At 42.0% G+C, this 26,196-nt stretch overlaps 2 protein-coding genes across 2 annotated transcripts; both read right to left on the bottom strand.

Moving 5' to 3' along the window:
* Positions 1 to 69: 69 nt before the first annotated feature.
* LOC140281533 (SLAM family member 5) lies at positions 70 to 9,016 on the bottom strand. Its single transcript, XM_072375971.1, has 7 exons — positions 8,929 to 9,016; positions 5,856 to 6,062; positions 5,117 to 5,227; positions 4,625 to 4,894; positions 4,015 to 4,119; positions 1,693 to 1,729; positions 70 to 1,378 (listed from the first exon to the last, which is right to left on the bottom strand). The coding sequence occupies exons 1-7, from the start codon at positions 8,969 to 8,971 to the stop codon at positions 1,357 to 1,359; spliced, it is 795 nt and encodes a 264-aa protein (XP_072232072.1). The 5' UTR covers positions 8,972 to 9,016; the 3' UTR covers positions 70 to 1,356.
* Positions 9,017 to 11,026: 2,010 nt separating this feature from the next.
* LOC140281522 (vang-like protein 2) lies at positions 11,027 to 26,190 on the bottom strand. Its single transcript, XM_072375960.1, has 8 exons — positions 25,935 to 26,190; positions 22,327 to 22,568; positions 20,523 to 20,646; positions 19,828 to 20,435; positions 17,818 to 17,954; positions 16,824 to 16,959; positions 14,642 to 14,888; positions 11,027 to 14,396 (listed from the first exon to the last, which is right to left on the bottom strand). The coding sequence occupies exons 2-8, from the start codon at positions 22,395 to 22,397 to the stop codon at positions 14,139 to 14,141; spliced, it is 1,581 nt and encodes a 526-aa protein (XP_072232061.1). The 5' UTR covers positions 22,398 to 22,568; positions 25,935 to 26,190; the 3' UTR covers positions 11,027 to 14,138.
* Between the last annotated feature and the right edge of the window lie 6 nt (positions 26,191 to 26,196).

The following is a 26,196-nucleotide window of genomic DNA, read 5'->3' as shown; positions in this document are numbered from 1 at the left end:
AGGGCTCTGCAGCACACTCAAGGCACAGAGTAAGCAGACATAAAAGTAGACATAATCAACATTCCAGGTCACGAAGTTGATAATTTCCTACAAGCTTGAGAACATTTTTCCCTCCACAGGAACATTCTGCACTCAGGTCATTCATCAACATTATGATGAGTGTATTAAAAGCCGTACAGCTGGAGCCAAAAAAATGTTATCACTAAAACCTTTCAAGTAACAGCTTATAATCACAGAGTAAAAGTTTAACTGAGTAGAAAGTGAAAAAGATGCTAAAACCCAGTGAATGAGTAACTGTCCCAGGCAGGCCTCAAACACAATCCAATGCTCAGCAATTTTCACTTCCCTAAAACGTGTGTTCGCTACAGAAATACTGTTACTGGGTCCCTGCTGGGTCCCTGCTGGGTCCCTGCTGGGTCCCTGGGTCCCTGTGCCCTTGCTAATTGATTCCACATGCAAATCATATCAGTATGTAGAATATCAAGACAATTAAACAACCAGAAACAATGCTGGACATTAGGAGTGTTGGAATCAATGTGCTTTTCTGTATAGAAACCTGCAGCTGTTGCTCTGCAGTAGGATCATGACACCGAAAAATTAAAACTATAACAGACTCATACCTGGAGGGATATCCCTCGTGCACAATATCACCATATTTACATTTCATTCAGGTGGGTTAATATCTAAATACCCCCCATTTATTCATATTGTGTCAGGCCTTGCTGAGAGTTACTTGAAACAGATTAGCTGTAAATATATCATTATATATTTTTATTAATACAAACATCACAGCTGGTCCTAAGTGTTCTGATGTGTATTTACAGTATAAAAAATATATTTTCTAAATCAACAGACATGGAGTTTTTTACAACAATAAACACACAAAACACAGAGTTTCAGTATGAACTGGCATTCATACTCAGATGGAGAACAATCATTCAAAGGCGTGAGACAAAGAAAAGCCTTTAGAAATAATACAAAATGTGTTGAACAAAGGAATTAAGGCTTCGGAAAAAATATACATGCGTTCTGAATCAAAAATGAATAAATACTGAAAAAGATTTCAATACAAATGAGGTAGACTCAGTATAATGAACACAGGGACAATACAAAGTATATTCATACATTATATCATATATATTTGACCGTTATTGTGGCTCTAAGTGAGTCGTGGCACCTTGTTTTTCAGGACTGTTTAGTGGTTTGAATGAGACCGGACCTGTGCTCATTATATTGGGTCTATCTTTGGTACAGTCTCAAGGCACATTCATTACTTCTGGTTATGGTTTTCTTTTACATGAAAACTTCTAATGCTGTGGTCCTTCCAGCTCCCTTCAAGCTTCACCTTTCGACGGCTCAATTTTCCTGCATGCACAGTCTTCCTGGGAAATCCAGGTGAAAATAGATAAATTAATTGATTTCAAAACAGTTTGAACTAATTTTATTCATTTTAATAAGCCAAGAAGGTCCCTGTCAGTTATTAGGATCTCGCCAAGATAGCAGCATAAAACTAACTTCCCAAAAGAGGCTTCACATAAGTGACAAATCAAAATGTTAGTACAGCAAAAGTCATGAGTCATACCAACTAAATATCTTCTCCAGTAATAAAATATATATAACAGCTAAAGTTTTCCCTTCAGGGCAGTAACTAAAACATCTTTGAAAAGTGTCAAAGTGTCTAATATGGATTACATAACTGTCAGGCTCTGCCATGCATTTCTTATTTTACCTATAATGAAAATGAAAAGAAAAGCAGTCAGCTGTGATGTGGTTGTATTTATCCCAAAATATCAAGTCAGCACTATGAGAAATAACAGGTTTAACACAACATTTCTTGCCTGAATAATGATTTTTTTTAAAAAGCATCAAAAGTTTTAATGAGAAATGGATCGTTTCACTTTTTCAAGCCCAACTTTAAGCTGTGTTTACCATTGCAGAAGGCTAGAATTTACTCAGCTGTCAGAGAAGAACGTGAGGTTTGGACAGATCTTAACAGGAAAACACACTCAGAGCAAATTTAGAATCACCAAAAATTATATGACGACATTAACGATGGTGAAGAATGACTGAAAAAGTGATATAGTTTCAAAAGATCCCCCAAGATACTTAAGTGTTGTAGTTTCTTTAGTTTAATGAGTTCCTCATGTGCAACAGGCAGCAGTCAGAGCACTCAGTTTGAAGATTTGTGAGGATTTCTGACAGCTGATCCAGGAAAAGCAGTTTCTGATAGCTGTTGCAGCTGTGTTGCTCCCCAACTCTGGACAATGTTCCAATAGGCAGTGTAAAAATCCGTAATATAGCGTTTGACTGCACCTCTATTTTAGGTTTGAGTTAGGGTTAGCCTCTTAAAAGCAGCTGTTAGCTGTTATACTGTCTTCTGCAAGGGGGAATAAAAGAAAAGTTGCAGAATTTGATATCATAAAAAGAAAATGCTTTTATAATAAACAGTTTAATCTAATTTCCGATGCTATAAATAAATGCGGTCACAGTAGAGTTGTGCGTTTCCTACAGCACAAGTGCATGTGCACATTTTTTCCATTTGCACACTTTTTTAGCCATGAAACTATGCAGAGGCTGTTTTCCCACATGCACTGGAGTCCTGAAATGCTCTAGAAACGGTACAGAGCAGAGGCAGGTGCAAATGCAACCCTTGACTTCTTGCCCCTTAGAACAATCTCTGTAAGATCAGCTGGTATGTGTGAAGATGGCTGGTCAAAAACCCCTCCTTTACAGGGTCAGGGTTAGTTAGTCATAAGCTTGAGTGCATATGGAAAAAGTCCAGACCAAACTGGACACACATTCTCCTGAAGTAGTTCTTCTGGAAAGGGCGGCAGTAACAGAGGGGAAGGGCCGACACTGCAGTCACTCTGCTTACTTTGCAACAAGTGGTCATACTCGTTTTCGCATTTGCAGAAGTTCTGTCATTTCACCCAAAGGTCAGACAGATGTGTGCAATGCTCAGAGAGACTGCAAAAAAAAAACAAGAGCTACATCTCAGACTCTACAGGCCTCAGTTAGCATGTTAAAGGTTAAAGATCATACATCTCAGACTCTACATGCCTCAGTTAGCATGTTAAAGGTTAAAGGTCATGACAGCACAGTTAGAAAAAGACTGAACAAGGATGGCTTGTTTGGAAGGGCTGCAGGAGAAAGCCTCTTCTCTCTAAAAAGAACATGGCAGCACAGCTTAGGTTTGCAAAGCTGCATCTGAAAAAAGCACAAGACTTCTGGAACAATGTCCTTTGGACAGACCAGAGCAAAGTGGAGATGTTTGGTCCTAATGCACAGCAGCACGTTTGGAGGAAACCAAACACAGCATATCAGCACAAACCCCTCATACCAGCTGTCAAGCACGGTGGTGGAGGGCTGATGATCTGGGCTGGTTCTGCAGCCACAGGACCTGGGCACCTTGCAGTCATTGAGTCCACCATGAACTCCTCTGGATACCAAAGTATTCTAGAGTCAGATGTGAGGCCATCTGTCCCACAGCTAAAGCTGGGCTGAAACTGGCTCATCAACAGGACAAAGATCCCAAACACAGCAGCAAAAATATGTGAAAATTTGTGAAAAAGAAAAGAATCAAGGTGCTGCAATGGTCCAGTCAGAGTCCAGACCTCAGCCTGACTGAAATGCTGTGGTGGGACCTTAAGAGAGCTGTGCAGAAACCAATGCTGCAAACCTCAATGAGCTGAAGCAGCGCTGGAGAGAAGAGTGGCCGAGATTCCTCCAGAACCCTGAGAGAGACTGATAACGTCCCACAGGAAACCATTACTGCACCTCACTGCTGCTGAAGCTGCTGGATCAGTTTTGGACTTGTTTTTCCACAGACTACTTCTGTATTTTGGCTTAGTTTTTGTTAGATAAATGTATAAATGATACGTATATAATCATTTATAATGATAATACACCTGTAGTGAGGAATACTGAGACTATAAACCTCATTATTTGAGTTGACTTTGTGTATCGAGTTGGACAATTAGGAATTGTCTGTTGATGTTGTCGTGTTCCTCTCACCTCCAAAACAGTAGATAATTATTACTGTGATTACACCTCCCAGGACGCCTCCAAAGAACAAGAGAACAAAACTTCTGTTCCTGCTTTGTGCCGGTTTATCTGGAACTGAAAGCAAACAAAAACGGTGATAATGAGAAACGAAATCCTGGCAGCTCACACATGGAATTAAACAGTATCAAACTGTGATAGTTTATGCATTCTTTAAAAAATTCATTGTGACAATTCATGCTACTGCGTGTCAACTGTGTTTTTCCTCTATTTTCTCTGTTCTGTTCATGTTGAAACCTTGACAAAAGGGTACAGCGAAGGCCACAAGATTAGACTGTAAGCACATGCATTGGGTCCGACAGTGAGCTTATATAATTTACATGAAAGTCTTAATTTTTGTGCCATAGATTCTGTGTTATTATCATCATGTTTCAATCAGTATTTTGTAATAGCAAATCTTAGTTTTGTGATTACATCGCTGGACTGGGCGAAAGTGTTGTTTGTGCATCCCTCCTTTAGTGGATCTTTCTGAACCCTCATCTCATCTGATGTTCTGTAATGTTGCACATTACTCGTTCCTGATTGTATGCAGTAAAACAAAAGACCACAGATCGAAACTTACCATCACACTTTTGCATGAGAACGCGTGGCCTATTGTCCGTGTGCCTGCTCGAAGTGCAGGTAAACTGAACAGAGTCTTGCATGTTACTGATATTTGCAAAAAGATGTGAACTGCGGCCCTCGGTAAAATTCCAAGTCTGCACACTTGGAGGATTAACTTGCCAGGACAAGGTAGCACCTTCATCAGAAGAGGAACACTTTAGGAACATTAGACAGCCCATTTCTGTCAGTGCACTGTAAATCTTCTGTGCGGTCGGTACCTGGAGGCGTTCTGCAGGGACAAATCATTGATTTGTCACTTGAAATAGGAACATATTCGTTGGCAACAATGAGCTACAATTATGCAGCATGTCTGCAAAAAAGAAAGTGTCTCAAAGAGCTACTGACATTTTTAAAAAATATAACAGAAATAAGCAAAACAAGCTGTAAAATCATGAATGATGGTAAACATTCCCATGAGGAGGTATATATACATATATCTTTCTTGGCTTACGTTTCACTGTGAGCTTAATCTTGTTTGTCTGGTCTTTGAAATCAGCGTAGACTAAGTCCACATTGTATTCCATGGCATCTTCTGTCATCAGATTCCTGATGGTCAAGTCTCCTGAAGAACCAAAGACACAGTAAAAAGTGGAGCACATCAGTCCAGCTCTGAAGTCTTTCCACCGGCTGCCGGTCCATCAGAGGATAGACTTTAAAGTTCTGATGCTGGTCTATAAAGCTCTGAATGGTCCAAAATACATCAGTGACCTCTTGACCCACTATGAACCTCCCAGACCCCTCAGGTCATCTGGATCCGGTTCTTTATCAGTTCCCAGAGTCAGAACCAGACCTGGAGAAGCTGCATTCAGCTTCTATGCTCCACATGTCTGGAACAAACTCCCAGAAAGCCTCAGATCAGCTGAAACTCTCAGTATTTAAGTCCAGGTTGAAGAAACATCTATTTTCAGCTGCATTTGAATAAGCTTGAGTTTCAAAACGGAATCATGTTTTAACTCCTGATTTTATCTTTCATATATATTATTTTTTCTGATTTTATCTATTGTTCTTATTTCTTTCTTTTGTTTAAATTTTAAATCCTGGTTTTTATTTCTTCTGTTTTAATGTCTCTGTAAAGCACTTTGAATCACGTTGTTGTTTAATTGTGCAAAATAAACTCGCCTTGCCTAAAAATACTGTTCAGAGAGAAATTAAATTCCTTTACGCTGTACAAGCAGTGGGCTTCCTTTTACCTGAGGTGATGTTAAGCTCGAGTCTGTCTCCATAGAGCGGGACACGTTGAGTGTTTATCTTCTTATTTTGATAAGTGGCAATCCAGGTGCTGTTGGTGAATATCGACCAGTCGATTCTGGAGAGTTCCCCTGATGAATTGGCTCTGGACGGCAAGGTAACGGTTTCACCAACAAACCCAGAGATTTCCAGTGAGTTAACCAGAACCACTGAAGGGACAATTTTAAAAAAGATTCAGCATCATGCTTTCCTTTGTATCAAATTATACAACATATATCATATAACCCTAACCCTCCACAGAAAGTCAACCAGTTTATTACAATCCCATTCAATCCAATGTGGTCCTAAATAATTCTACTTGCACTAAAGCAGCGTTTCTCAATTCCGGTCCTCATGACCCACCGCCCTGCATCTTTTCGATGTTTCCCTCCTCCACCACACCTGATTCAAATGATCAGCTCGTCATCAAGCTCTGCAGCGGCCCGATAAGGAGCCATTCATTTAAATCAGGTGTGGTGGAGGAGGGAAACATGGAAAACATGCAGGGCGGTGGGTCATGAGGACCGGAATTGAGAAACACTGTATTAAAGTAATGCCAGTTTTCCTGCTAATGAAACCAACCAACTGACAGATAGACAGAATATTTAATTTGACTAAAAAAAAAACACTTCAAACATTTTGTGATATTTCTTAAAAGACGGTAAAAACAACATTAACTATTAACACAGGAATGTACTCCTACCACACAGCCCTGTTCAGTACATCATCCTCTAAACCATAGTCACACCCACAGAGTCATGTCACTCTAACCGTAAGTGGGACTTCCACAGCTGACTTCCCTTTTAACCAAGTTCTTTTTGTTTTCTTCTTAGAGCAGTAGTTGTTTTCTAACTGCGTTGGGAAGCTAAAGGTAAGCAAATGAATGTTTCAGGGGCTGTATGCTGGTTAGCGCTGTCATATCACACCAAGAAGGTTGCCAGTGTGCATGCTCTCCCTGTGCATGTGTGGGCTCCCTCTGGGCTCTCCAGCTTCCTCCCACAGTCCAGTCACACGCAAAATTTACCGTAGGAGTGAGTGTTAGCGTGTATGGTTGTTTTTAACTGTGTTTAGAACCATTAAGGAGGGGGTGGCTGCTAATTTTAACCACCTGTAGCCTGTCAGTCAGAAAGTAAAGAATTCAGTTGCAAATGCAGGTCCCCGTTCCCACATCCGTGAGTTTACGGATTAATTTAAAAGGGAAGGTGCTATTTAATGCTGAGCTGCAGTCAATAAGGAGGATTTACACATATTTTTCCCTGTCCAGGTGGGTAAGAGCTGTATGTTGTCAGGGTAAATGTGTTGCCTTTGGCCCTATTTAGTCAATAAGCAAAATGTGAGGAGTACAAGATGTCAGGGACAGAGGAGCAGATGTGGGTTTTAACAGTTAGCAGGCCACTATCTGGGTTTTTATTTCCACTTTGTAACAAAACATAACTTGGCCTGATCTAATAGAGCCTTACCACTTGGCCCTATTCCTCCATTATACAAATATAAGATGCTTCTTGTCATTTTAACTGACAGACGACCTCTACTCCTTAACCCCAAAAAGCCAAGGGGCAGTAGGGCAAGTAGGGCAAGGTAAAGTCCAATATATTTATCTGACCTTTTCTCACATTCTCTCTTCTTCCAAAGTACTTTGCAACACTGCTAAGACAAGTGCCGTATATGTAATGCTTGACAATGTTATCTTCCATCTCTTGGCACAAAATCAGTTCAAACTGGTCTGGATATGTACAAAGGGAAAGTGAACTTAAGCCAGAGACTCTCAGATGAAGACAATAAACACCTTATATTTGGTGGAAAAGGCTCTGCAGTTTGATGCGTCTGTCAGTGAATGCATCGTAACCCAAAACAACACATATGAACAACACTATCTGGGTGGAATCAACATGTATGGAGGGGTCGTCATAAGAGTAGCAGTGATGAGTTTCAGGTTATAATCAGTGTCTAATGTATACTGGCAAAAAATGAGCTGTGAATGAGCCAGATGTTGGAAACCATAGTAACTGTGGCTAATGATGTTCAGGTAATACAACATCCAGTTTAATGCTTGGCCAAAATAATGTCTGACTCCTTTTCATACTGTATTTGTTGCTTTATGCAACAAATTCATGATACAGTTTATAACACACTTTATGGCCTGTGCTTGTATGAAGATGCAATGGTCAGCATGCTAACTTTCTGTTAACTTTCCTGTTATGTTGAGCACATTCCTGATCCTAACCATAAAGCATGAACAACTCTCAACCATTTTAAACTGATTCATGTTGAGAAAGTGTGACCTGATCATGGCCACATGAAAGATCATCAAACAGAGGTTGATCAAACTGTTTTTACAACCCATCATCTGGGGACAATCAGAGGCTAAACATGTCAACACTCGTCCAATAGGGGAGCCACAGAGCATTAATGACGATAATGCAGGAAAAGAGCATTTACGACACTGAAGAAACGAGACTGCCAGACACTTCGAAGCCATTCTCTTGTGGGCAAATGATAAAAAAATCATTGTAATCCTTCTAATAGTTATAGATATTTCAGTCTGGTGGATTAAAGGGCCACTAACACTCACTGACACACAGCATAGCTACGAACAGACACGCCTCTCAGGATAGTGTTGATTAAAAATACAACGAATTTCAACATATAACACTAAGTCACACTTCATTATCAAGATTATAATGTATGAACGTAAAATGTTGGCACTTAGGATATGTACTGTCGGGTTATATGATGAAAAGTATGAGCCGTTGAACGTTAAGGCACTACTTCCTCCCTTTGTGTTCGTATTGAAATGAACTACCTTACCATACTTACTTCCTTTTAACTTCAGTAAGTTGCTCTACATGATAGAAACAGTATTTCTGTCATCAACTTGTTACTGTACTGTTACAAAGTTAAGTCTATCATTTCTGCCTCAGAAAGTAAGTAACTTACTCAGTTCCAAGGAACTGTTTTACGTATTTCCACAGCTTTTTGAAAGTTGGTATTTACCGTTGTTTGATCATGTTTTAAAAGAATGTAAAATGTACATACCTTGAAAATGAATGCATGAAACAACGAGGATTAGAGGATTCATCTCAACAGCGAAGCGTAAAAGATGTAGACAAGAGTTCCTGGTTTGCTTTTTTTTTTTAAAAACTACTCATGTCACAAGGGAGTTCAGCTGTACGTCACAAGCACAGCATCTCTGCATCTTGCAAGTACGGTCTGTCGATCACAGATAGCACGACAGTCTGTATGGGCAGAGAGAAAGGGGCTGCAGATATAGGAAGTCATCACAGCTGGGTGTGATAACAGTGCTGCAATCAAGAGACCTTGGCTGTTCAAGACGTTTTGCTCACAGAGTTCTTTGTTGAGTTGAGATAACAACTGAAGGTCATGAACAACTTTCATAGGAAACACATGAAACTTTGTCAACTAATCTTACATGACTGATTCTATGTGGAATAATACGAGTGATACAAAAATGGACATCTGTAAAAAGAGCGAGGACATGAATTTGGGAATATATACAGAAATAAACAAATAAAATTCTAAAAGATGAGGTAATATGAAGATAAATGCAAAAGAAGAACAGGAAATGGGGTCAGCGGGGACCTTGTGATGCTGGCCAAACCAGAAACTCCATAAGCAAAGGTTTCAGGAGGATGAAGGTTTTATTTTCCACTGGAACCGACTAATTTAAGTCAAATATGACCAATATTCATTTGAAGACACGGGCAGCTACAGCTGTACAAACGGACACCTAATTAAAACACTCCTCCATTAAACAGTTCTGGAGATATCCGACTCCCACCAGTTAAGTTCCATACGGTAACATATATGCAACAACAATTTGTGAGAAACTTTGCGTACTTGCAAACGTTTCATAGAAACACGAAGCAGTTTGGAAACTTCTAATATCATTTTACACACACATGCATTATGAATAGCTGTCAACATTCATGTTTTACACACGTTTTGACCTTCAACCTCACAGATATGACCACTGTCACACTCGAAAAGCTCACTGTGTACACTTCTTGTTAAATGCTTCTGCTTACGCACGCAGGTATACTTCCCAACCTCCGAGACTCTTTTCACATCTCACACCTCCTCTTTGATTGCACAAAAACAGATAAACGCGCCCCGAGGGTTCCCATGATGATCATTCAAAGAAACGTTTGTTCCTGCTCTGCACCTCAGACGTCTCCTCTTCAGCTCATCTTCATTCGAAGGTCTTATTCCAGGCATTACTTGGGCAATCGAAAGCTCAGTTAGCTGCTCCAGCAGCTTAACAACTTTCCTGTTGCCATGGTTACGCATCATGACAGATGAGTCACCAGAAGGAAACTCTTCCAGCGGCACAGCGTCCAAACCAGCATCAAGAAATGTTTCAGAAATCTGTTCCCACAGAGAAAAAGCTGAGTGGAAAACCTCAAGATGATGCATATAAACACAAAACCATGCAAGGAAGTCAGCCCCAACCAATTACCTCCAAAGAGTAAGACAGGGCCCAAAGTACAGCACCTTGTTGAATTAATCCTCTGCACTGACACGTTTTTCTCGCTTGCTGAGGCCATGTTTTCTTCCAATCAGCCAGGTGCAACATCTTTATCCCCCCAACACTCTCTTTACTGCACACTTTTCTCTCCAGTTGCATGCATGGAGCACGCTGCATATTGAGAGTTTAACACATTTGTTGTTCAGGGGCCTTTTTTTGTGTTTAACTGTAAATACAGAAAAAAAAAACACAGTCAAGTTTTGCAGCACATGACATCTGGAGAGATAAGAAAGTACAGGAAGATGTCACAAAAATATATGGGTCAAATGACTATGAGAGGCTGGAAATGTGCATTTCCCCTTTAAATGAAAAGGATCCAGTCAAAGAGGTGTAATTTCTTAGAAATGAACTTGATCATTGTACTTTTTCAGCTCCACAAATGGAAAACACCCTGATAACACAACCAGTGTCTTTCCTATCTGATATGTCATATTTCTTTTAGTTTGTACGGCAGACATATGACTTTTGACACCTCTGCACATCACATGCTTTCACTTCCTGTCTTTTTGCAGCAAAAGAAGAACGCACACATCCATAACGAAATGAGATCATTTATTAAGAACATTTTGCTTCAACTAAGCTCCAACAGACTGTGTAACAGAAGTCATCTTCCTCCTGAAACACATTAGCTTAGTTTTAGAAATACGGTCTTACAAAACTGCACTCAAATGTACATGCGTGGGAGGCCCACAACAATCTGAAGTGTTAAAAACACACTAGTGTGCACATCTATCACATGATTCGCAGTTGACCCAAAATATATACAGCAGCTTCCTCATTAGTCGAGACAGTCTGACACAAACAATTAATACATTAACCTGTTAGTTTAGCACCGGCAAATATATCAAAAGTAATTGCTTGGTGGATACACTTTGAGGAAATTCTTCATCTTGGCAAATATCGGAACATTACAAAACTATCACAGATTAAAGAGAAGTCGTAGTGTTTTTCCACTGTGGTTGTCACGGAGACACATCACAAGTGACACACATCACAGCGCCCACACAGTCTCCGCCTCCGCACACTTATTCAGCCACTAGTCTCATGTCTTCCAGTTAAACTGTGTCACGATGATGTTAGGAACATGGAAAGGACACAGCCTTTAGGGCTGGTTTCCTCAATGAAGGAAACATCAGGCTTGGGTGTTGTGAGAAGCTTTCCCCAGGGCTGTCAAACATTTATATTTTCACAAAAAATGACCAGCACAAGCCCGGTTAGTGACGAAGGAGGCCTCGAATGGGCCAATTTGCAGTAATATACTTTGTTCTCGGATAGTGGAAATGGGGGGGAGGAGGAGGATTACTGCTAAATTTTACACAGTATCGGCTTTTCCTTCATCTTGCCTTCTGTGCCTGGTTGGAAACATAAGTTCAGGAAGTTTAAACTTGGACCGTGGCACAAGAGATTAAAAATAATGGGTTACTTCATCATGTTCTGTATAAAAGGGCCGTTTAATAGACAGTATTTCTGGTTCTGACGTAAGAATTGATAGCAATTTAGTGCTAAGCATGTTTCCATGTTTGTGATTAGTTTTCAGTTCACAGTATTGCATCATTTAGGATTGTTGTTGATGTGAGATGGATCTGCTATAAGTGATATTTTGGCTCATCTGCAATAGATCGAATTCAATCGAGACAATAAATGTGGAGAAAAGTTGTGCCCTTTGGGTGTTGGGAAGTTTCCTGACTTTAAGTCGCTGATCCAGCAGTGCTCAACCATAAATACATTTTTCTATATCTGTGAGGCCCTGACAGTGACATAATGCACTCCACAGCTATTATCAGAAGTTCAGATTTTCTGTTGTATCATCTCTTGCTGATGGAAGGTTTTTAAGTCGCTGTGCATTTGCACTACAGGAGTAATCTGTGGCTGGAGGCACATTATGGCCTTTTTTAATGACCTGACACGTTCCTGAGATCTCAATGTGACATGTTTTGGTCAAAATAACAGAGACAGAATAGCATATCCTTCTCTTCCATAATCTTGTAGCAATTCATGAGTACTTGCAGGGCCCAAGTTGTTGAAACATGCGCCGCAGAACGTCAGCCGCTTGCTGTTTAATGACACCATGAGAACTCATTCCTCCGTCACAAATCAACTCGGGGCCCCATCATTCATGCAAAAAATCTAAAAGTGAAGTTGGCAGGGCCTGAAAGGTGGTGCGGTGGTTAGCGCCATCACCTCACAGAGAGGGTTCTTGCTTTGAATCCAGACTGAGCCGGTCCTGTGTGGAGTTTGCTTTTGTTCTGCCTGCACATGTGTGGGTTCTATGCGGCTAAAAACATGCATGTTCGGTTCATTGACCCTATCATTCATGAAAGAAAAGAAGCGGATATGGCAAATGGATGGATGAAGGCAGCTGTCAGGATTCAAAACATGAAACAAAGTACTGGTACCATCACTAGTTCATTTAAGAACTATTTACTTTCTGATGAGATTGGATGTTAACAACAGCAAAAACGCCCAACACCCCACTTTCAAGGTGCAGTGAAGTCAGCATCATCTTAATTTGAAGCTAAGCAGAGATATTGAGAGGCTGGATAAACTTGGAAAGACCAACTCATCACATCTTTATCAGGCAGTTCCAGCTGTTATGGAGCTAAGCCTCTCTCTAGTCGTTGACATTACAGTGTGATATTAGCAGATCCTGGTGATTCAGAGCTGGCAGGTTCTCTCAATGGCTTCTTCCTCTAGTCTGTCCCGATACTGCACACAGGAATCATTCAGAGGTGAGGGCGCTCTCGCCATCGTTTAACATGCTAATGCTAACGTCTAATCAAACATGCTGGATATTTGGTCGGAGGTGCATTTACCACTGATTAAACTCGGATGGCTTAGATCTAAATCTGGCTTAAAATCTTCTAAAATGACCTTGGTGGTGCGCCGGTCCTAACCTAATTCGGACTCTAAAACCCTGTCTTTACCCTCAAACAATCCTTTAACACGTGATGTCCTGCTTTTTGGTCCAGTTGTTCATCCAGGAAGCACGTCAAAAGCAGTTTTGCCTCCATTTGATCGGACAGTGAAACAGGTCTTAAAAGGTTAGAAAAGGCCAGAAAGTTTTTGACTTGGTTCTGCTTGTAAAGGCCAAATCTACAGCGAAAGATTTAAAGGAATGAGGAACTAAGATCAGTTCAGAGAAAGAGGCTGTCAAAAGAGAAGCCTCTAAAGCAGTATAGCACATAAAGCAGGACAGCTAGACTTCCTAAATACAAGTATATTATCTTAAATTGTATAGAAAATATAATTGATGCATCAATTACAAAAAAAGGAAAAACAGTGTATTGACTGAGTTGGACATTTTAAATCAAAATAACTTTCTTTTTCCCCATCAAAACACTTGAATTTGTACAAAAACACTACTAAAAAACAGTATCCCCATCTGTAAAGGGAAGAGGAAGCCCACAATACGTTATCAGCTGTGAACACTCAAAACTTACAGAAAAAAAGTCTCTTCTCTTTTTTTCGTCTTCTGTTCACAAGAACCAAAGAGGAACAAGGACGGGGAGCAGCTTTTCTGTTGCCTTGGCCCTCTCTTTTCCTGTTTGAGCTTATATTTTATCCCTGTAAGCTTTGCTGTTGGATGTCACATTCATCTACTGATAATAACCACCTCAAATAACGATGTAATGCTAACTGGTATAAAAAAGATACCTTGAAAGTTTAGTATCTTTGATTTGCCTCCCCCCCCCCCCCCCCCCTACACAGATGTCTCTGACTGAAGCTTCATTACAAACTTGTGGCTTTTGGGGTCAATAAACTCCTCGCTCAGACGCAGGAAGGGGAGGGGTGTTACTGTGACAACCAGGGCGAAGTCGAGTCGTTTCAAGCTGAAGAGCTGCCCCTGGCGCAGGGACGCTGTCACAGGCTCCTCGCTTATTAGTGTCCACTGGCGCCCCCTGTTGTGGTCCAGATACTGGAGGGTGGGGCCTGGGGTGAGGTAACGCTCCAGAAAAGCCTTTAAAGACAGCAGAAAACGTGTCAACAGTGACAGTGAATCTGACGCGGTTTAAACAGTTTGCAGCTATAACTCATCTTTTTTTATCTTTATGTGGGGGGCAGTTTACTCTCAGATGACATCTAAACTGCAGGTTTTAAAACCAACCGATGCCTTTTTGCGGTAATGCGTCTTCACGGGAAAGAAAACAAACTAAAATAATAAATGATTGAAAGAAACAGTTCCAGTTACGAAGCCGTCCTAACCTTGGGGGTCATGTTGTGTGTAATGCAGAACTGCAGATGGTTGATGATGTTCTCCATGGTGTGGTAGGACTGCTGCCGGGTGGCTCTGAGGTACTTCTGCATGGCCCGTGCCATGGGTGCAAAGATGGCCTGAGCAGCCTCCCGGGGGTCCATCACCTCCCGCGGGTGTTTGGGTGACGCAGCAACCGTCTCTTCGTCCTGATGACGCTTGATGTGGGTGAAGGCTTCTTCAACAGCCACCACCAATCTGTGGAGACACGGAAAAGCATGAATGATTCAGATGTGTTTTATACAAAAAGGAGAGCATTAATGTTGTAGCTTAAAAGAGTTGCTTTAATTGAATGTGAATCAATCATGACCCCAACCTTCAACTTTTGCTTCTTATAACAACAGAAAGAACCAATTTTCTTCTGTCTGCCCTGCAGGAATTGTGGGTTCCTCTTGGAACTCCTTTTGTGAGCTCTTTATGTTTTTACCTCCTACCTCATGCAGGTGGAACCGGTGATGTGACCGGTCCAAAACATTGGTTGATTGATTGATTGGTTGCCAACACCTGTACCCACCATTATTAAAACAGAACTCGTAGACGTCAATAAAACATTTATTTAATGATGTTACGCAAACCAAACATAAGGAATGAGCTGATAGTGAAGCCCAGGTTTTACTTAAATTAATTTTTAATGACTCTGACTACTGGCGGGTTCACTTCAGTGAGCCCACAGTACCATAGGAACCAAAATTGCCTTTCTCTCAGACTTTGTGCAAAGGCCCAGGCACGGAGCACAGAACGACCACACATCCACCCAGAAGACAGCAGAGGAAGGCCCCCATGGCCAGAAACAGGGGACGACGGCCCACCAGCCCCGGCCGCCCAGGCATGAGTCGAGCGGGTCCGAGCGCCACCCAACACCCCAGCAGAGGCAACGCTCCACACCCGAGAAGACCGGGCCAGTGCCGTAGGCAAAGCACCCTGGGAGCCAAGATCCCCGGGGAGTCTGTGGCGGCCCTCTCCACACATTTCTTGTAAGAAATATCCCAGATACTTTGCATGTTCTTGCGCACATTCACTCCGACACATGCTTATCAGATAGTTGCTGTGTTGTCCTGTGGTTTCAAACCATCGGGCTCCACAGTTATGTTGCATGTACTTGCTGGTTTTGTTGCTGTTTGTGTTTTTTTTCTCCATTTGTCTTCCTGCAGGTGCTCCTAACGATTCTTCACCCACAGAAGTCGTAAGATCTCTGTTTAGTCCTTCCACAGATGTAGCAGCTAGTTGTCTGGTTTTGTCTTGTTTTTCTCATCGTCTTCTCGGATCATTTCTTTGTATCTCCGTCTTGTGTAATGGAAATTAATTCTTATATGCATTGCATTGAGTGTTACTGTGTATAACCTGCAAATGACCGAGCTGCAAGGTCCTGTTTTTCTTAAATTCCTCTTTACAATGGTGGGCTTGTTATAATGGGCTGAGGCTGATATTTACGACTGGGTCTGGGTAACTTCAACTGTGGTTTGGGGAGGGAAGGTAGACTAGATAAAAAACAATCAACTCTAACCAAAGAGAGATGATGTGACAACTGGGCAATATAACTGTTTTTTTTGCCTCAGTGGCCAGAGCAACTCTGTATTTTGTACTGTGTTGTTCTCTCTTGCAAGATATTATTATAAAAGCCTCTCGTCTTCTCAGAAGAAAAGAACTCATTACTAAATGAATGAATTACTAAAATTTCCACCAACTTGTTTCCCTTTTTTCTTTGCTCTCCTTCTTCCCTCGTCCATCTGTCGGGTTCGGCATTATTATATATAAAGCATTTTAACAAAAATAAATAAGCAAGCAGTACTTGGGCATCACGGGCAGCTTTGTATTTATAAAGAAAATGAGTTTGGCACAACACATATTCAGACTACTAGTCTGCCATGATGCTGGACAGGACATGGATAGAAGAAGCAAAAACAACCTTTGTGCCACCGAGCAAACCATTTCTAGTTTCTAGAGCTCCTCCAGCCTACTAAGTGCGATATGCCCGCTGATGTGGTCCCAATTAAGCGGTTAAAACCTTTTTTAAACCAACTTTTCTGGTTCTGAATGAAATGTTGAGCTCTGTTCAAAATCTGTTGTAGAAACAGTAACAGAAACCCTAGCACCATAATCAGAAAGCATCATTTGAGCACCGTAACAGCCCACCTGGCCTTTCGTTTGCGAACCCTCCGCTCCACCTCTGCCTCCTCGTAGTAGTACTCATTGTGAGAGTTGTCTCTCCTCCGAGCGGCGGCTGCAATCATGGCTCTCGACTGCCCCGTGGAGTTGTTGGTGCTGTTCTCTGTGGATAAAACACAGAAGTTTAAGATGATCCATCCAACAGATGTGAACAGTTGAGGTGAGCTATGGTCCCAGTTAAAGGGTCTTTTAACCCTTAGCAGCTTGTTGTATAAATGTCAGAGAAAGCGGTGCATGCTGCCTTTGCAGAAACTATGTAAACTGATGTAAAAAGCATTTCTGTACGTGATTTAATTGCTGAAAAATCCCTAAAATGTGTGATGCAGGCTCCTAAGGGTTAACTGGGCCACAGTCCTTTGTATAAACGTATGGGAGCAGAATCAAGCTGTTGACTATTTGCTTTAAGTGAGCGCGTTTTGCCTTAATGGGATGATCATCAGTCAGTTTCTGAAGTTTTTAACAAAATCTGACAAAAGAAACAGAAAAATATGTGGAAAAGAGCAGCTTTATTTGGTTATATGCTTTACTTTTTTTTTTTTAAAAACAAAAAGAAGGAACTTGGAGAATGTACACAAGGACCCATTTAAGTCTTGTTGACTCCAGAGGGGAACATCGAGGGGTAAATCAAGCCCTACAAACACTTTATCTGGGTGTGTTAGTCTGGTTCGGAGAAGCTTGATTTCCTCTGGTTTTGCCTGGACTAACAATAATTTGTTTGGTTCTACTGCTGTGTACATTAATGGAGGCCATTGCTTCCAATGCATCCTTAACCTTAATATCAGTATCTGACCAGAGCATCGGTGGCTATTCTTTATAACTAACGTGATAAAAGAGGCTGTCTTGCTACACTGTGCATATCACAGATTCAGTATTATGATTATCTAAGTTGCCAGTTGACCATTTATGTGCTTTTTTAACTAATGAAAACTGTTTCGATGTAGAGAAGAAAATATCGATGTACCTTCCTCCAGGTTGTAGACTTTGAAGGCAGAAAGCTTCTTGGTGAGGATGGACTTGGGCAGGTTTAGTAGTGCAGGGTTGTAGACCGTAAAGTCGCTGTAGTACTGGTCCAAAACCCACACTGCTGCCCGCTGGATACTGCATGGCACCAGAAAGAGGAGGAAAGGTTCAGTTAGCTATATTTCAAAGCACTGACTTGTTATCCGCATCCCCTGACAACCAGACAGGTTCATGACCACAGGATGGAAGCAGGGAACCACCAGAAACAGGAACTGCCAGTCGATCTGAGTGACACCAATGAGAACAAAAACCCTGCTGCACTGCAAGACTGTAAGAAATGATAATAAGCCACAAATGATCTGCTATGCATTATCAGACCTGACAGCCAAAGAGTTCCTGTGCACATTTATGCAACTTTAATGTTGACTATATGTGAATACTGTCACTTTGTATTTGTAGAAAAGTAAGACACAGAGCAGGGTTACGTGTTCCCCTGCTACCGACATGTGGTTGCAGCTGCAGTGTTGAACTGCTTCCAGTGGTTTTGTCTACAGTTTCTTCACAACCAACCCATGGTGAAACCAAACTGCTCGACTTTCTCTTCGCACATCTTTCAGGTTTTTCAACGAGTGTCTTTGGTTTGGTTTGTAAATTAACTCAAGTGGTATTATTTTCATTACATTAGAAAAGACGGAGTGTGCCTCAGCCTTGAGAGCATGCAAACTCTGACATGACACTACATAAAAACATATTTATTTCAGATGGCTTTTAATACCCAGTAGTATGGTTTTATATTATCTTATTCAATTTTGCTGTATTTTATTTTATTGCGTTTACTGTTATTTTATTGTTTTGTACTTATTCTTTTCTGTATTTATTATCTGATGTAAAGCACTTTGGTACCGAAATGGATTGTTGTAAAGGGCTGTAGAAATAAATTACATTTACATTTACTACTGCGTCCCTTTGTTTGGGGTTACCTACAATTTTCTAATTTAGTGAGACTTGCAGGGTATTGTTAAATCACACTACCTGCTCAGAGTAGAATTAGCCAGTGTCCTCATCTTTATCCCAACCTACCTTAAACGCTGCATTTGCTGTACCTCAGATTTTACTCGGACTCCCTTACTGCTTTGAGCTTTGCTGTTAAAAGCAGTTTCTCTTCAGCAGTTAGTTACATTTTGCTCAACTTAAGAAAGAAACTAGCTAATACGGCCCTGTATTTACTGGGTAAGTTAACTTTCTCACTGGCAGGTAAGGGTTGATAAACCTTAACCGACTTCCCGAGGTTTTCTTTGATTTTCTTTTCCCAGTCCCACCCTAACCCTTCTTGTAAACGATGGTTACCTGTTACCCAGAATCACTTCCTAATGTTAGCCTCTAAAAACGTAGAACACAGACAGTGAAACCCAGGGGTCATGCCTGCAGTCTGTTACTGCAGCCTGCTTATCTGTGGTGCAGTATCTTACCAGCCTGGGTCAGTCGAATGCCTGATGTGTGACAAAACTGCCTAAAAAACTGGGTTATTTGTTTCCAAATTCACATTTGCACGGTGGTGCAAACCTGTACTGCAGCTGTCAAAGAGGACTTGCCCTCCACGAAATAGGCTGAAGTAAAACCAGGTGCTATGAACAGAGGTGTGAGGACATGGTTAAAGATGTAGCTGTTTCAGACATTTTAAAAGACCTCAGAATATTGTGTTAACTTCTGAAAAAAAAGCGCATAACATTTCTAATTCAAACTCAGTAAAAACCTAATCTTCATACTACACATAAGAGAATTCTAAAAGCAACATTTACCTTTGCGTGGAGTCATTTTGATATGAAATTAAATAGTACGTGGAATGACAGGAGGAGTTTTTCAAAGTAACTGAAATTTTAGCAGGTGAAAATGAGGGTTTTACTGGTATTTCATATACATTTTCAAGATATCCTAAAAATAAACAAACACGGCCAACAACACAAATGCAGAACAAAATTAATGACATTTCTGATGTTTCACAAACACTAACCTGAGATGCCCCACGTTATAGAAGCGACTGACTCCATCCGTGGTCCTAACAACCTTTAGACAGAAGGCAGGCTGCAAATGTCTGACCTCCAACAGCACCAGAGCCAGGTACTGAATGAACAGCAGCGCGTCCACCAAAGAAGCTGCGTATCCCACAATCCCCCTGTAGTCCGTCTCTTTGGGCTCTAGCACCCGGACCCCATAGAAGAGCCAATAAGATGCCACGAAGAGAAAGACCAGAGCCAGCAGCAGACAGCGGAAGACGAAGAAACGCGGCAAAGAGGCTCGGGGCGGGCGGAGGAACAGCGCCCATGTGGAGATGAAGAGGATCAGCAGCTTGAAGGCCAGAGAAATGTAGAGGCCCTCGCACGGTGTTCCGCAAGGATCCAGAGTGTCCCGCCAAAGGAGCTGTGGGAGAACCAAGAAGGCCAGAGGGGTGACAAGGGAGAAGAGCCCCAAAACGGCACCCAGAACAGGGCTGATGTAACGGCGGCAGTCGAGAGGGGAAGAATCCTCCAAGTCTTTAGAGATCCGTGTCAGGTCCTCGTTGGATATGCTGTCCACAGAGGTGCCAGTGACCACTGTGGTGGTCTCACCCCAGTTGTCATCCTGAAGAAAAACATGAGCAGACAGGTGTCAGTAATGCTGAGGCCGTGCATGAGACAGATGAAGAGAAGGAGTAAATCAAACTCAGACCCTGTCGTCTGCTATGGTTGATTCTGCGTCCAGCAGCGGCTCCCCCGGAGCCTGGATGATCACAGATCTGTCCCCACGGATGGCGCCATCTCGACTCTTTGAGCGATGCCTGTCTCTTCTCTCTCTGGAAGTCAGGCAGAGTTATCAATCCTGAGGCAAAAGTATTTCATACAGCCAAAATATCTACATATTTTATACTATACATACATACTATTGTTACTGTATAATTTACTGTTCGTGTGAGCAACTGAATCAATTATGTCGCGCTTGCTATGTGATTAATCACAGCACGGCGTAAACATCCTCAGCACATACTTTTTTCTGTCTTTTTATGCTTAGTGTAAAGTAACTTTCATCTGAGAATGATCAGGTAAAAGAACAGCACTGAAAAAAACAGCCAAAGCTCAAAGAAAAACTTTGAAAGACCTTCAGAAAGCCTGGAGAACTATTACTTAAGACCACTGTAAAATATCACGTCTGGCTGCTTGAGAGCAGAAATGTACAGAAATGAGTTCTGGATCAAGACTGTTGCACAGAACAGCAGCAGAGCAAAAGGTTTGGAAAATGTTGTATGTTCTGAAGGGTTTACTGTACAAGACGATGGGATCTTAAAGAAGTGGTTGAAAATGTAACTCAAAGAAGAAAAATCCTCTACTGCGATGGCCAGTTCATGATCACAGGTATTATTACAACCCACAAGTCAGCGGGAATTAAACTGTAGCAGTTTTTTAGTTATCTTAACCATCTTTATACAGTTTTATTCTTTACCGTTTTGCTAGAGGCGTGCCATTGATCCACTTTTCTTCTTCAACATTTGCATCCCTGGTCCAAGATTGTATTCAATGCACTTTTTTTAACCCCAAGTCATTCTCAATTGTTCATTTTCATAAAGAGATAAAACTTCAGAGACTTGACTTCAGCTAAAGTACTCGAATATCAACTTTGCAGTGTAGAGAAAGAGAGATTTTTTAATTATGAGTGCATCATCTACTCCTGTTTACACTTATTAAACATGCCCCCAGGTACGATAACTTTTGGATATGCCACAAACATTCAGCTCAGCTCAGGCCGGCCGTGGCTCAGCGGTGAGCCTGGGTCGTCCAATAACAAGAAGGTCACTCTCACTGCTCAAAGATTGGTGAAACTGACAGCTGGAGGGGTGGCAGTCCACCTCCTTGGCACAGCCGAGGTACCTTTGAGCTAGGCACCGTACCCCCATGCTCCCTGGGAGCTGTGATTGGCTCTGCTCAGCGCTCCAGTGTATATGGCATCTGTCTCCCTGAGTGTGTGACGCTGTGCATGTGTGTGTTCAACAGGTGCCAACCTGGATGGGTTAGATGTAATTTTGTGTATTTCATGCATATACATGACAATAAAGTCTTAACTTAACTTATAAATGTATAGTATTTGGACACGTTGCAAATTTTAAAGCAGCAAAATGTAGGATTTGGTGCTATCTAGTGGCAGAACCTGAATACCCTCAATTCATTTTCCATTTCAAAGAGTTCAGGAGTAACTACACGGTTTAAAAAAAGATTTTAAAAGAGTCGCTCTGGAGACAGTTTTCGGTATGTCCTGTTGGAGCTAATGCAGAAACACGATGATGCTACGTGCCAGTTGCAGCTTAACCATCTGAAGATCTAAATGGCTCATTCTAGGTCAACTATTTTTTATTGTTATTTTCACAGGACATTATTTGAAACATAAATATGTTTTTTTCCTGCCAGCAGATCTCTTTAAATGTGTCATGCTGCACTTTAAAGACTGGATTAATAATAGGATAGAAGCAACAATGATCTCCTACCTGTGTTTGCGGGAACTCCGCGAGTGGGACGACTTGTAGGAGTAGCTCGAGTATGTCGACTCGTTATCCATGTCAGAGGCCAGCGGTGGGCGGAGTTTCAGTGCCACTCCTGTCCCCGAGCCGCCGCCCTTCTCCCAGACCAAACCCAACTGGCTCTTGCGGTTGCAGATGGACTTGGAAGTAAGAGCCAGAGGAAGGCGCAGCAATTCCACTTTACTTCTGAGGGAATCTATCTTGAAGGCCTGGGAAAAGAACCAAGGATGGGGGGTGGAAGACAAAGTGAAAGACCATGTGAGAAAGCAGAGGGCGATGGGGAACGAGGAGAGGAAGAAGATAATTTGTCATGTGAGACATGTAAAATCGTCTCAAAAGGGGCAAATACCAAGCAACAGCAACCAGAAGAGAGACAGCATTGTTAAAAAGTTGGCACGCCGCAGTGGGTGAAAGTATGCGTGTTGTCTGCTGCACAGGACACAGCTAAGCCCATTATTTGGCTTTGAGAGTTTTTATGAGCAACTGCGAGCGATCTGACCCAGACCAGAGTGTGTTCTCAGCCAAAAAAGGGCAACTTCGCCGTCTTCTATTCTGAGCTTCAAGTCTCCGGAGTCCAGGACACGTAGCAGAGGAGGCCGAACATCAGAGCCGCTCGAAAAATCTTCTCAAAGATTCTCAGTGTTAGATTTGCCCAAATTAACAACATACAATATCCTTTTTTTTTTAAAGACTGTGATCTGTGATCTGCAGCGTTTGTCACAATTAGATGTGTGATACACACTTGCACAGACACTGCATTCCCCAACTGTCCCCTGTGGTCTCCCAGGGCAACAGAGCTTAGCTACCACAATGGTCATGAATGGGAGTCTAGGGGTGAGAAAAGACAAGAGGGGGATAGTTGTCATGGTGACCAGAACATCAACCCAGCACCCCGGCTCCTCCACACCTCGGAAGACAAAAACACACAATCCCATTCAGCAGGCCGTGATTCTGACTTCATTTAGAAACTATTTTGAACCACTTTCTGCTCTCCACTTTTAGTTTTCAACTGGAAAGAAGCGAGTTGTTTTCTCCAGGGTGCATTACCAACTGGCTGCAGAACAAGTAGACTTTTAACCCAATAATGAATCTCCTCGTGCTCTCTTATTTGTGCTGTGACCTCCAGTGTCCGCTGTCTATATTAGACACTTCTCATTGCACTAAGGGATTTCATGTGATTCGCACATGGATTTCTACAGAGGCCCATTAGCAGCAGCTCAAGGCTGTAAACATTTCAGGTGCAAGAGTCTATAATAATACATTTATTCTCTTTATAGTTGGAAAACAGTGTTCTTGATGTGCAGAATTACTGGAGTCCTTAATTCCTACTTGTCCGTGTTCGGTTTTGAGTAAGAATAAAGAGTAAATAACAAAAATGTTGAATTTTCTAACATTTTTGGGAAATTTTAGTGGAGTTTACCATTTTCTCATCTCTTTAGAATTAACGTTTGCTGAACAGCCTCCTCAAAGAAGAGTGTTGTCTTTCCTCACTGTAACTCTAACAGAGAGCCAACGAGCAACCAACAGTATTTAAATTAAATGAGGAAAGAGAACAGGTCAGAACTCGGTCACCTCAGAAAACTTTGCAGGCGAGCCATCTGGTGGAGAACTGGGAGGCACGTGATGAAGCTCCTGTACGAAGCAGGTCTGAGAGTTGACTTTCAGTCCATCTTCGAGCAGTTCTAGTTAATCCTGAATGATAGCAACATCAACAAGAACCCTTCCTCCACCATGCTGGGGGGCAAACTGGTGCCCTGTGGCCCCTTGTGATCCAGTACAGACTGATATGTCAACATCTGTTTGATATCATGAAGTATTGGTTTGGTATATTACTGAAAGTGGCTGAATGAATAAAAATGATCAACAGCTTATTTTAAATAACCGTCACTATTACAGCTGATCCTCTAAATTATACCAAACAGTATCTTAAGCATCGGCATCATCACATTTACTCAACATGTGCTAAAAAAAATAACACAGGGATGAGTTATATATGAGTATATATATATTTTTTCAATATTCAGCACTAAAAATGCCTAAAGAATCTCTGATCTGTACCTAAAAAACTTCAGTTTGCATAGCTGTTCAACTAATTTCTGCAGTGCCCGTCGCATCACATCAAGCAGAGTCCTCCCTTTGCTCTCTGGATAAAAATGGAAAGCTCAATGACCTTAGATCTCATAATCCCCAAAGAAGCTTGAAAAATTATATTTAGATCCCTGCTGGAGCTGGAGCAGGAGAGGGAAGTTAAACCAGAAATACAGGCAACATCATTTCTAACAGCTGGCAGTGATTTAATTTGTGATACCAGGAAGGCAGCCACAGCTCCCTCTCATACATTCTTTTTACCCATTTATGAGTGCATCAGATTAATGATCCTAATGAAAAACATTTGTTTACAGGCTGCAGAGTCTTTGCATGTCTGAGAGGAGCAGGTGGAAGAAGCTGTTAATATAACTATCCACAGCAGAAGAAAGCTGAGACAACAGTATTCATCTCAGCAGACACAAACCTGTTGTGATTTCGTGCACAAAATCACTTTCTCGCATGTTTAATGCGATCCTGTGGTGACGTAATCACAACCAGCTGAGTTTCTCTCACTCTGTCGGGAGACAGTCAATCCCTTCGATCAGCTCACAGGCCTCCGCTGCGTGATCAATTCAAAACTAATTGATTTACACTGAAGTCCGTGTTCAGCTCGGGATGTGAGGGTGCCACGTGCAGTGATCATTTTGTTGGTCTTAACACACCAGTCTGAACAACTCTTCATGTTTTAGAGTGTGACTTTGTTGATGCTGCCAGTTTTTAAACCACAATCCACTCTCAATTCGACATTTTAAAAACTTCTGTCTCTGTGTCAACAGGTGAGATTTTTTTTTGCCCCTTAGTGACATTTTTTTGGATTAGAATAATAGTTTCTCGCAGTCCACCCTCAGGCGGTGTTGAGGGCTCACTCCCCTGCTTGTGGGGCTCCCAGGGGCCTCCAGGCCTCAACGAGGCGTGGCTCCAGCCTCATTACTACTTCAGAGGGGGTAGTACCGTGGCTGTGAGGCCTAAATATTAAAGACACACAGCAAGTTTTAAGGTGAAAAAAATGATGAAAATGCTGAAAGTCAGCTTTAGCACTGAAAGCGCTTTGTTTTCACGCGCGGGGACAAAGCGAGGCGGCACGTGAGACAAAGCAAACACACCCAGCACAGACTGATGCCGCTGTGGGCAACAGACTGGCGATCTCACAGCAAACAACTCCCAAACGTGTTAGCACAGTGAGAAAAGTCGAACTGAAGCGCCATTTGAGGAAGCCTGAAGGCACGCGGTGCGTAAAAGCGCAAAAGTCAAGAAGGAAACTTAGGAGCGTGCGCACCGGTGAGCGCATCTACGGTTGAGCGCTGCAGAATCAATATCAGCAGCTCATCAGTCCCTACAGGCAGATTATAAAAGAATTAAACCTCTGCATTTATCCAAAAATATATCAAATATCAGGGCGAAGCAGTAACCACTCTGTGTTTTCACACCGCGTGCGCGTGAGCAGACAAAAACACTTAACAGCCTTAATCCCTGCGGGAAAGTCTTACCTTTCTGCCCAGAAGGAAGAAGCTGCAGCACAAAGAGCTGCAGCGAAGAGCTGCGTCCAACTGAACTCGCTCACAATTTCACTTTCCTTCCACTCTCATCTGTCCGCAGCTTCCACGCGCATTCAGGCTGCGACTCCGGCGGTGTCCGTGCGCTTGTTGCTGAGTTTATCTTCCAACTGAGAATCAAATAAAAACGAAGAAACGACCAAAACACCAACGAGACGCCACAGGCAGCGATATGCACATCATCCCGGCTCCGCGC

The sequence above is a fragment of the Leuresthes tenuis genome, unplaced genomic scaffold (assembly GCF_036924035.1).
Source record: "Leuresthes tenuis unplaced genomic scaffold, fLeuTen1.0.hap1 SCAF_22, whole genome shotgun sequence".
Lineage (NCBI taxonomy): Eukaryota > Metazoa > Chordata > Actinopteri > Atheriniformes > Atherinopsidae > Leuresthes > Leuresthes tenuis.
The sequence above is the reverse complement of the archived record's forward strand: the minus strand, read 5'-3'. Positions and strand labels throughout refer to the sequence as shown.

Coding starts and splice junctions, on each gene's coding strand:
- LOC140281533 (XM_072375971.1), bottom strand. CDS start 8,971: ATGAATCCTCTAATCCTCGTTGTTTCATGCATTCATTTTCAAG. Junction 5,228..5,855: donor CGAGCTTAACATCACCTCAG/GTAAAAGGAAGC, acceptor TTGGTTCTTCAG/GAGACTTGACCATCAGGAAT. Junction 1,379..1,692: donor TGGCAGAGCCTGACAGTTAT/GTAATCCATATT, acceptor TTTCCCAGGAAG/ACTGTGCATGCAGGAAAATT.
- LOC140281522 (XM_072375960.1), bottom strand. CDS start 22,397: ATGGATAACGAGTCGACATACTCGAGCTACTCCTACAAGTCGTCCCAC. Junction 14,889..16,823: donor GTTCGCAAACGAAAGGCCAG/GTGGGCTGTTAC, acceptor GTGTCTCCACAG/ATTGGTGGTGGCTGTTGAAG. Junction 14,397..14,641: donor CACACAACATGACCCCCAAG/GTTAGGACGGCT, acceptor CTGTCTTTAAAG/GCTTTTCTGGAGCGTTACCT.